At 36.4% G+C, this 11,563-nt stretch overlaps 2 protein-coding genes across 2 annotated transcripts in view; one reads left to right on the forward strand and one right to left on the reverse strand.

Annotated features, from left to right (window-relative positions):
- Positions 1–4,509: 4,509 nt before the first annotated feature.
- On the reverse strand, positions 4,510–5,429 carry LOC122073618 (agamous-like MADS-box protein AGL61). Its single transcript, XM_042638224.1, has one exon. It carries the CDS (start codon positions 5,294–5,296, stop codon positions 4,559–4,561), a length of 738 nt encoding a protein of 245 aa, XP_042494158.1. The 5' UTR covers positions 5,297–5,429; the 3' UTR covers positions 4,510–4,558.
- A 2,820-nt stretch (positions 5,430–8,249) lies between these two features.
- Positions 8,250–11,563, forward strand: part of LOC122073619 (protein AE7-like 1) — a 4,767-nt gene continuing 1,453 nt past the window's right edge. Inside the window, exons 1-3 of the mRNA XM_042638225.1 lie at positions 8,250–8,803; positions 9,147–9,252; positions 10,153–10,252. Of these exons, the coding sequence (XP_042494159.1) occupies positions 8,692–8,803; positions 9,147–9,252; positions 10,153–10,252 (318 nt within the window). The 5' untranslated portion in view covers positions 8,250–8,691. The remainder of the gene's footprint in view (positions 8,804–9,146; positions 9,253–10,152; positions 10,253–11,563) is intronic.

The following is an 11,563-nucleotide window of genomic DNA, read 5'->3' on the forward strand; positions in this document are numbered from 1 at the left end:
TCAAAGAAGATACTTAATGAACAGACTGGAAATGTATCATTCTTTATACCAAAAAGAGAGAGAGAGAGAGAGAGAGAGAGAGAGAGAGAGAGAGAGAGAGAGAGAAAAGCATTATTCTGAGACACGAATGGCTTGGGAGTAAGCTTTAATTTGGTTACCAACCCCCCCCCCCCCCAAAAAAAAAAAAGCTTTAATTTGGGATAAATTTTGATGTCTAGACTAAAAGAAAATCTGAAACTAATGTGTGGTTTCCATTTTCGGCCAAAATATGAATTTAAGTGAGAAGTATAGAAACTTCTTGAAGTGAAAGAAATATGCCAAATTTTTATTTTCCAAGAGAAGAGAGGAAAATAATGGCTCCTTTTGATTTTAGCGTAAAATAGGAGACAATGAAAATTTTATCGTAAAACTAACTGCTTGAAAAATAGCATTACTTAGTCATGTGACCCTACAACTAGACTCAATGGTTGGTGAAATAACCCTCCCATGATCCATGCCTGTGCTAGCAGAGGAACTACACGACCAGGTAACAATCCCTCTCCCTTAAAAACCTTATCTATCAGTGGTGTTCTGCTTAAAATGTCTTTAAATATACCTTTTTTTTTTTTTTTTTGGTAAATATATATGCCCATTTAATGGCGGTCTTTCTTACTGCTACTGAATCTAATACTTTAAAGTCGCAACATGCTAGCCGTAGCCATTGAATTTCTGTAGTGATGATAAGATAGTATACTTTTAGGGAAAATGTTCGGTATTCCGTTGGTATATCCAGATCTATGTATATATGTCTCCTCCTCCCCTCGAAAAAGTCCCCTATGCCCCTCCCATTGATTGAACCGTAAGTTTCGGGGAAATCGGCCATCGCTTCTCAAAAAATTGTTTTTCTTCTAAGAATTTAAAGAAGATACTTAAATGAACAGATTAGAAATGCATGATTCTTTTTTGTGAAAGAAGAGAAAAGTATCCTAGACATGATATGCAAATTTTTTATGTAAAGTAAAATTTATTTTTCAGGGAACTACTTCTTGGTGTTTGATTGTGGAATATAAATTTACATGGGAATAAATTTTACTTGTAAACTAATACTGCAGTTTTTATTTCCTACTAAAAACGCCCGTAAAATCAGAATCCAGGGATTGTCAACTTCGCGGGCTATTTTCTCTTGATTGAAATATCAAAACCTTTGCAGGCGCTGGAGAACCTCGAAATGTATGATCTCTCTCACTCAATGAAGCTTGGAAGCTCTAAGAAGCTCGGAAGCTCTGATCTCTTTGAACGAGCCGGTTCTCTCTATGAGAAGCTTGGAAGCTTTGAGCAAGTGCTGGTTCTCTATCCCAGAAGCTTGGAAGCTTTGATTTGATTGAAAGTTCAGAAAATCTACTCTTATCAGGTACTAGAACGTTTGCATTTTGATGATTTGAATTTAAATAGAATGAATGGAGTAGGATGAGTGAAAAAATGCTAGATTCTTTTGTTTTTTATCTGTATTTTCTTTCTTTGCCTCTTCCTTTCCTACAAAGGCTAGGAGATTAGTATCCGACTCTGGAATCTGGGTAGGACTATTATAGAGGAATTCAATAACTTGAGCAAATCAATTCTGACCAACCAGAAACTTTAGATTGAACTCACTGGCCAATCATGTGGACCACTATGAATTGATAGAATAGCATTACTAATTGAAGCTTCAGGAGTTTGAGAATCAAATCCACAGAACACACACACACACTCGCCATACCCAGAGAGATCAATTTTATAATAATTTGGCTTTTTAAATTGTTGAAGAAGGAACCCAGTATATCTCTGCAATATTTGAATCTAAAACTAGAAGAACTAAAGAAGTAAAAGAAGAGAGGCTTAACTTGAATCAATGAATTTCATATGAGAACACAATCCAATCTTTACAACCAATGTATAAAAATAGCATTAGGAAGAGAAAAAACTCCAAAATTCAAAGAAAAAGTTAGTCCACATTCCGCATACTTTCATATGCGTCTATCATTCCCGTCATATGTATATATACATATCCACTAACAAGGTTTCTCCCTATTTTGTCTCCCTCCTCATGGAGGTTTGCCCCTTTTCGGCTCCTCCCTCCTTTGTATTTGTTTTTGTTTTCTTATTGGTAATGAATTCTCTTATTCATCCAAAAAAAATCTACATCCACAGCCTTACAAAACATTAACAGAATTAACAAGTTAACAAGCACAGAACAAAAAGCTAAATATACAATGCAATTGTGACCATGATTGAAACTGTTCAGATCTTCGTATCATTACCTTTATCCAATGTTTCAATCAATTATCTATCTCTACAAGATCTCAGCTCAATCCTTGGTTCATTGCAACTCATGATATTATATTCTAACCAATTACATATCTCTACAAAATCACAAGTCTGAATGAGTCAACTGAAAGATACCCCCAATGTTGGATTCAAAAACAGAACACTAATGGTGGGTCTCTCTGATTCGTACTTTCAAACCGCTCTCCCTACCATTTTTCCCTCCCTACAAAGAATATAAATTGACAATGTTGAATTTTGAAGGATATAAATCAATAAAATCATAAGATTATAAAATAGCTACAAAATGCATATGATAAGAACAACAAATATACTCTGAACAAGAGCAAGCCCTCCAACAAGAATAAGCTATATAAGCCCTCCACAGGTGCGACATAGGTTTCCCGATTGAAAGAAGCCCGAAAGTTCATTCAAAGTCTTAATCAACTTAGGAACTATTACATCTCTTCAAGGATTCAGATTTTGCACTATTTATATCCGCAAGATTCATAGCATGGGTTTGGCAAATTTGTAACAGGTTTTGCTTGTTTAATGTGCAGTAAATGATTACAGAATATGTGCTACTAGAAGTATTCCCAATTAGGGACATGACTAGGATTGTAGCTACCATTATTAAATAATAATCTCTTGGTCCTCAAGACAATCAGACCACTCAATATTCATCACTATTCTTTGTATACTATGACAACTTGTTAAGGATCTGAAGTGTAGGCTAGCATTCATTTTCTGTGTTTGGTTTTGTTGGACTCAGATACAACTTTGAGGTAGTAGTATTATGCTTACCATTGCTTGCACTCTTCATTTATGACTCTACTGTTCAATATATGTCAAGAAACACTACAATTTCTATTTCATTTTGTGGGTTCTTGTTGAATAGTTGCAATAGGGAGGTAGTGTATGATAGACTTGAACCAAGGGTTTTATTGTTTTAACTAGTTGGAGAGTTGGTACTGTTGAAATGATATCCTGAAGCTCTTAGTAGGATTGTCTATACAGAGCTCTAGGAACTTTTGTATTTAATTGTGATTCTTATGGTGATTCAAAGATTAGTGACCTTTTTTTTTTATGATTTTTTTTTCAAGAATAAGCACTATTGGAACCTTTTCTAGTGACTAAAAATGAACTTTAATGAAAGCAATATGGGTGATTTAGCTGAGTAGCTTTGTTGGAAGCCATTGGAGGTGTAGTTTTGGACTATTAAGTCAAAAGGTTATATGGATGAAGTGGACAAAGATGTACTCCCCCCATGTAATCATCCTCAATTTTGGTGGATTGTTCTTTGGCAATCTTTTTGATTTTTAAGGTGCATCAACTTTGGACTTTCTTTTGCTGTCCAGTATCCTTGTGGTAAGTGGCAGAACCGGTTAGATGATCAACGGGTCAGAAGATAGCTGGAGCATAATATATGCAACCTTACCTCCGCTTTGTAGAGTTTGTTTCCCAACTCAGACGGGGAAGAGTGGAGTATTGAAAAATAGGAAATGTCCAATTTTATATAAGAGACTATTCATAATAAATTAATAATAGTACCGCAAAGGGGTTCCTAAAAGGCAGCGTGGCCCTTACAATTATCAACAGGGATGAGAGTTCTGTTTTTCACTAGGCGCAAGGGCCACACCACCTTTAAGACATGTTTTCCTAAAAATCGTTCAGTAGCATTTTTTTTCTTCTTAGTTCACTATAATAGGGAAAGAGTACATTACCTGGTCGCGTGCCTCTGCCTCAGTACCAGGTAAGGTGGCCAGCCAGTAGGAACATGCATAGAGGCATCCAACATGGGGTGAGATGGTGATTTTACTTTTACTACCCCTGTTTCTCAGTGCAGGAGCATATGATTGGATGAAGACCTATTTGGTCCATGTTGAAGTGGAGTGTTGGGAACTTGGGAGTGTTGAAGCATATGTGGTGTATACTTATGTAACAATCACAATACTCGTGAAAATAATAGAAAATTATCAAAAAGAAAAAACATAAGGTGGAAAAGAGGGCTTCTTCTCCCCCAAACTCATTTTTCTGAAAATTCAGACTAGTGACGACGATCGAGGAGAGCAAAAATAGCAGCAATCTTTGCTTGCAGAAAAAAGATCTGTGACGCTTCTCAGAAAAATCCAAATTGAAAAAAAAATTGTTTCTTTTTATTCCAACAATTCAAGAATTCAATAATACAATGAATTGAATTGATACTTTTTACAAGTAACATCAATGAATCGCTACTGAAATTTTGAAATTAATAAAAGAGGGACAACTGATTGCTATCTCAATCTTGCAGAAAAGGCCCGCCACTAGCAGAAAAATCCAGCAGGTCTCCCATAGTAAAATCGTCATATTCGAGTGGGAAGAAGATTGAAGAAATATCATCATCATCATCATCATAACTGGGATTGGGAACTGGTACAGCAGCATTTGCAGAATGATCCAATTCCAATTCGCTTAAGGAAGGAGATGGAGCAGATGAGACAGGGTTGGTGGCCATTAATTTACTAACCCGTTCGGCCACGTTGTCTCGGAGCTCCACAATACTCTTCTTCAACCGTTGAAGCTCAACCAATCCCATATCAGGATGGATTGGTGCTTCCCACCACCGTGGTTCCTCTTCTTCTGAGGGTTTCTTGATGAGTTCAGAGGATCGGATCTTCTCTGCTTCCAACTGTTTCAGCAGCTCCATGTACTCCAACTGCAGAGCGTCAACGTCTCCCGCACCAGCACCGGCACTGGCGGCCACAGATGGTGATGGAGCAGAGTTCTGATGGTTGAGAAACCTGTCCAGAACAGATGTGAAAGAAGGGCTGCCGTAATTGAAAACTTTCTTCCCAGTAGGAGAGAAGATAAGGACGGCAATCTCGGCACCACAGAGGATGCTGAGTTCGCTGGCCTTACTGAAAATCCCAACTCTCCGTTTGGAGAAGGTGACAAATCGACTTTTCTTGATTTCAATCTTCTTTATCTCAATCTTCCGGCGACCCTTCCCCTGCTTTTTCTCATGCTTCATCTCCATTGATATCAATCGATCGATCGATCAATTAATGGAACAGTAAAGGAAAAAGACCCAGCGAAGAAACAAAGAACGAAGACTCTAGAAAGAAAAGAGCGCCCAAACAGAGAAACTGTATTTCTTTTTTCTTCGGACTGAAGGAACTGAGACGGAGATTTTGCAGCAACGGTCGGATTTATAGACTGAGACTGAGACTGCTAACTTCGTTCAAATTAAACACGAGCACGGAAAGGGCGCGCTTTCGTTCGCTTTGTCTGAGGTTTCCCTCTCTCTCTCTCTCTCGTCCTTTTCGGAGGGAAATCAAAGTTTCTAATAATATCTGGTTTTGCTTAGCTGTCAAAACTAAGCAATTTGTGCACGAGGGGGAAAGACGGCAATACAAGCCAACGCAGGGTAGGCTGGATATGTGAAAATTCAGATTGGCTCTAGTACCATGGCTTTCTTTTAATTTTATGTGTTATTATTATTATTACAACACATAAAAATACACACACACACACATATATATATATATATATATATAATTACACTGTAGATTGAACTCCTTTTCTTTGCAGGATCGATCATTTGTCAAATTTCAAATTCAAGTTCAATTATACATCTTTCCGAAAATTCACATTTTTTTTGTATTTTTAGTTTGTCACTTGACAAATTTATATTGTTGAAAGTCAATATGCGACTAGGAAACTTAGGTTCTATCTATTTAAAATTTTTTTGAATATTATCCAACTTGTTCATGTGACACGTATATATTTGCACTCCAAAAATTAATTCTATAAAGAAACGAAGATGGAAAGACTAGCCCAATAATCTAATCTGGAGACAACTCCTAATGAGTTGGTTGGTACCCTATTAGTAGATTGTAGGCTTTCATGATATCAATTGTTTGATTCTCGTGTTCACCATGTGGCTTATGGCATCCTTTTCCCAATTCTTCCTTCCCCTCATTTCAACTCACTCTCTTTTACCTGCAGTTAAAGTCCCATGGAGCACTAGAGAAAGATAGATTTAAAAATAAAAAATAAAAAATCAGCGTATATATTAATTTGTCACTCTTTAAAACCACCACCATGAAATGAACTAGCTCAATTTGTTTCTTTTTTTCTTTTTTCTTAGAATTACAAGTGAAATTGAATCACTTGATGCACACTTCAGCTGTTAAGCATTTACTTTCAATCGAATCACTCATGCATATTTGAATATTCGATCACGTACATGCCTTCTTACATCCCTTGAACCCTATATACTCTCTCTCCCAATCAAAACCCTCTCTATCATATGATTCAATTTCTATCACCCTCATTAATGGGAAACTACACTCTGATATCAGAGCAATCCTTTTTCCATTTTTTTTTTCTAATTTGAAGAAAATATGGGCATGCATGGTTTTGGTGAGAAGAAATGAGAATGGAATGCCTAAATAACCCGTCATGTAAATGATAATAGGCAATTTGATGCGTCTCAAATTATAAAACACAAAACCCTTGAGGTCCCACTCCATCTCCTGGTACTGTTTAACATAATGTTGTGTGGGGTTGAATGAAACTGTGACATGCTCTCAAAAAAAAAATTTGAGCATATATATATTTTTTTGGGGGGTTTAAGAAAATTGATGAGTATAGCAAGAATACAAAATAATAAAACTTTCTTAAATATAGAGATGTATAACTGAGGAAAGATATGCATGGCTTAGACTTAATTTTTTTATAGAAACTTAGACTTTGTATCAAATATGATCGAATTAGAACTAATTCATTCAATTGGGACAAAGACTGAGTTATTGTATTTGATTATCTAAAAATATTTTCAACTAAAATAATCATTTTATTCCCGTTGCAACTAAGTTCATGATATGAAACCTTTTATGTACTTTCGAAACCATATGGTACAGATTGGCTAACCTTAAGGAATGAAATAGAGTCAATGATTTGGATAGATTAGTGTAAGAAGCATACTTAAGCTAAACATGTATGAGGTTCATATAATATGCGGTGCTTGAATAGATGATGGTACCTACACTTAACATGGTCCCACCATGAAGATTGTACATACAACAAATCAACTTTTTTTTTTTTTTTCCAATAAGAAAATCCAACTAGCTTAAATGATTTTTTAGTATTGACGTGTAAATTGGGACTATAAAATTCTTATCATATTTGGTAATTATAGCTTGAGATCAGTTTTAACATAAAGTCATATATAAAATATAATTAATACATGCATATAGGACAAGGAAAGCTACACAAGCCGCTCGCATGACTCCTGTACCTAGACTACATTTACATGCGAACTTACCACCCACCCCGTGTGAAATAAAAATTTTTTTTGATGACGATGCCTCTCTCCATGCTCTCATTGGCTTCCACATTGGTGGAATACCACATCATTAAAGTCATGTGAACTTGTGCATGAATTTTAGTCCAACAATCAAAGTATTAATTGTGTTTCTACATTGCGCTTATACTTTTGAGGTGTAATCTTTATTTTTTTCTTAAATTCCACTGAATTTGCAAAATAAAGTTAATAATCAAATTTAATAATGATTTAAAATTTCACACTACCATGTTAGATAACAATTAATATATAGAAAAAAAAAATACCTGATAACACTTGCATATGCCCCGACACATGAGAGAAAGAAGGATTCTGGTCGACTATTATTTACTTAGGCGATAGAACTCTACTGTGTCTGATGGAAGAAACATCAGAGTAGCAAACCAATGGGAGGGCGTATAGAATCATAATCGTTTGTGAAAAAAATATATATATAATCAATCCATACAATGGGGACATTCTGGTCTTTTTACAGTCGCATTAATCTCATTAATCTGGGCATTTCCTTATGCCAGATTGTCAAGGGCTCTTTTTTTTTTTTTCTAAATTTGTATACTGTTTTTTCCCTTATTACGTGTGAAAGCATAGAAAAACGATTCCCAGATGGTAATATGAGAGAGAGAGAGAGAGAGAGAGAGAGAGAGTTACCAAAACAAAATATGAGAGAGAGAGTATGATTGGAGAGTGAAGACTGGAATTTCGTTGGAGGGGCCATCGTGATCGGTCTTCCGTTTCTGGCGGTGTTTCATCATGAAGCTATCGAAAGTGTAATAAGATACATTGAATCCTATCCATATAAGCCACCACGCTGAAGAAGCCCCTCTCCCTCCTGAAGAGTGTGAAGTCTGGAGCATTCGATATCGGAAATAGGAAACCAGGCGGTGGTTGACTTGGGAAGACCTTGAGTTGAAGAAGACTGTAATTGAGAGCTTCTGCGTCCACTAGCTGAGAAGATCATTCATTAGATTGGGTTGGATTTGTTAAACACTGGTGTGGACTGGGGACTGGAGGGTTGTTGAATTTACAGGGTGAGAGAAAGAAGGAGAAAGAGAGAGGGACAGACGATGACGTTGGGGCTGATCAATGCTAATCCGATCGTACACGCCAAGAAGGAGAGGATCGCTCGTACTGAAGATCTCCACGGCGATGATGCTGTTGATCCTCTCGAAATCTATGATATCCTTCTGCAAATCACTATATTTTTTATGTGAAAATGAACCCTTCTTTTTTTTTTTCACTTTCCTCTTCTTAGGGTTTATAAACCAGTAAATGATTTTATGGATCACTGTCATGATCTGACTGAATTCTCTGTTCTTATAAGATTTTCTCTCTCCCTTCCCCAACCCCAACTATGTATTTTTCTTCTTTAGGACAGAAAGATACAGTAAGGAAGAGAGAGCTCTTGATTTATAATTTATCATTTGGCATCACTTTTTCATCTTCTTGCTGCTGCTATTAGTTGATGCAAAAGAATATTTTTGAATCGCATTTGAGTGTGATCTTTGACTCAAGGTGACAGATTTCGTGAGGGATATTAGAGACCCTGAACATCCTTATTCCCTTGAACAGCTGAGCGTTCTATCTGAGGAATCCGTTACAGTCGATGAGAAGCTCGGACGCATTCTGTAAACTTTTCTTACTTTGCTTTCCGCTCTAGTTTCTTTTTACCCAGGATTTAAGTGCATCCAATTGTATTTAATGATCTCAGGCAAACATTCGAAGAAAATTTAAGCAAATTTTGGCAACTATAATGTTGCCTCTTATAATAACGAAATGAGGAGTTCAACTCGGACTTAAATTTCACACATCTATTCTTGTGCTTCCTTAATCAGAGTTTTTGATCTTTAATTCTTTGGCTCAAAAACCCATGGGAGGGGAGTGAGAATGTGTTAATACTTGAATTTTTAGTGTTTTTGAAAATTACATACTTCTATTATTAGGAGAAATAATACCTTCGTCTGAAACAGAGGGAAGAACATACACTTCTGTATTATTGGTCTTTATTGAGTAATAATTGGACTGGGCTAAGACTTACGCAAGGTCAGATTAGCCGCATCTTACCTCTGATTATTGGGGAACTAAGGGATACTTCTGAAGTAAAGTATATTTTGTAATTTGTCAACTGAGTCTTTTCCATGCCCGATCTGGGAGATCTATTATCTTACATTCCAACTGCGTCCCATTACTAACTATTTGATAATTGTCTTCCCCCACACTGGTTGTTGGACAGATAGAGCCTAGGACAGTCTTATGCTGGACTTTGGGCCATCTGATCTTTTTGGTAGTGGGAAGCCATAGGATGGTGTGTCATTTTAGCATTTCACGTCCTGTCAAAAAAATCCCAATAGTTGTTTTACACAATGTTCTTTTTTTTTAGGTGGGTGGGTATTCTGTTCCTGTTTACCAATCTGGATTATGACATTGTGGCTTCTTACTGATTTCATGATAATATCAGGGATTATGCTTTTGTGCTGAACTACTTAAACATTTTTTTTTTGTTTTCGATTATTCCCATGCTTTTGTAGGATAACCTTCACCCCTACTATACAGCATTGTAGTATGGCACCAGTGATTGGTTTATGTCTTCGTGTTAAGCTGATGGGGTGTTTCCCTCCACATTACAAGGTGAACTTCTGCACCATATTTCTAACATAGATTTATGCATGCTCAATATCGTATCTGACTTTCAAGATGATTTTCAATGCATCTTTGTGGATAAATCTGTAAAACTGCCATCTGTTATGTAGATTTTCTTCCACTTTAGAGTGTTTAAGTTTTTATTTTGTTTTTTTAAAAAATGGTATTTCTTTTAATGGTGCCGCATTCCAATTATCAATATCTTCTCCCATTATATGTAGACAGGTATAATTTCGTATGTGTTAGTGTCAAAGAAAGGAGACATGTCCCCTTGTTAAATTGATGTGTCAATAACTCTCTGTATGCTTTTCTGCCTGGCTGTGAATCAGCCTGCTTCTTCTGGGTTTGACATATTTCTGAGGCGTGTACCCATTGAATCAGGAGCCTACTTGAGCTTGCAGTGGAGCTGACCTTGATGATAATTGAACCAGTGTCTTCAGACCTAGACCACCCATATGGTATTATTGCTTTTGAGTGGGGACCTAGGGCTGTATTTGGTTCGGTCTACTTATTGATTCTGAGTTGCTGGAGGCCTAGAGGAATTGTCTCAATCATAAGAATGATTTACACAGAGTTGATCCATTCAAACTCGGTGAGGGAAAGTGACACAAGAATCCTGAGAAACTCAGCTAAACTACAATAGGGTACTTGCTAAATAAAATTTTACTACATTGTGAATCTCTCCTTTATTCATTAGGGAAAGAGATGCGCCTTGTTCCTTCAAGTTTCTCAGTTGTAGTACAGAAATTGGATTTAAGATGATCTATAAAATTGGGTGAGAGAGAAGTGGGGTTAGATTTTCCCATCATCGTTGTTTCCATTTCACAGTGGTCATCGCTGATCTGCTATTCTGCCATAGTTCAGGAGTTGGAAAAAACATGAGATCAGATTGGATATGGACAAGAATTTTTTTTTTTTTTTTTTTTGGGGGGGGGGGGTTGGGATTAAAATTGGTGTTTTGGTTTGCAACATAAGATGAATATAAATGTTTGTTACTGAATGCTTATGCTTATATGCATATAAATTTTATACCTGAATGTTTTAGTTATTATGGCAATGGTGGGTTGATGGTACTGGGTCAAGTCAAGTTTACCCTTTCACAGTTTGAACTCTGGGTAGCATTTTTAGACATTGAACTGAACAAGCTCCGCTATCTTCCTTAATAATCAGATTTGGGCATTTACCTACTGTGTTGTAGGACAAGCTGATGTGACATTCACCATTTGTAATGCATTAGACATTGTAGTGTTATGAGTTACATTGTCAAAAGAAATTAGTTACTTTTTTTTTTTTTTTTTT

Source organism: Macadamia integrifolia, chromosome 3 (genome assembly GCF_013358625.1).
Source record: "Macadamia integrifolia cultivar HAES 741 chromosome 3, SCU_Mint_v3, whole genome shotgun sequence".
Lineage (NCBI taxonomy): Eukaryota > Viridiplantae > Streptophyta > Magnoliopsida > Proteales > Proteaceae > Macadamia > Macadamia integrifolia.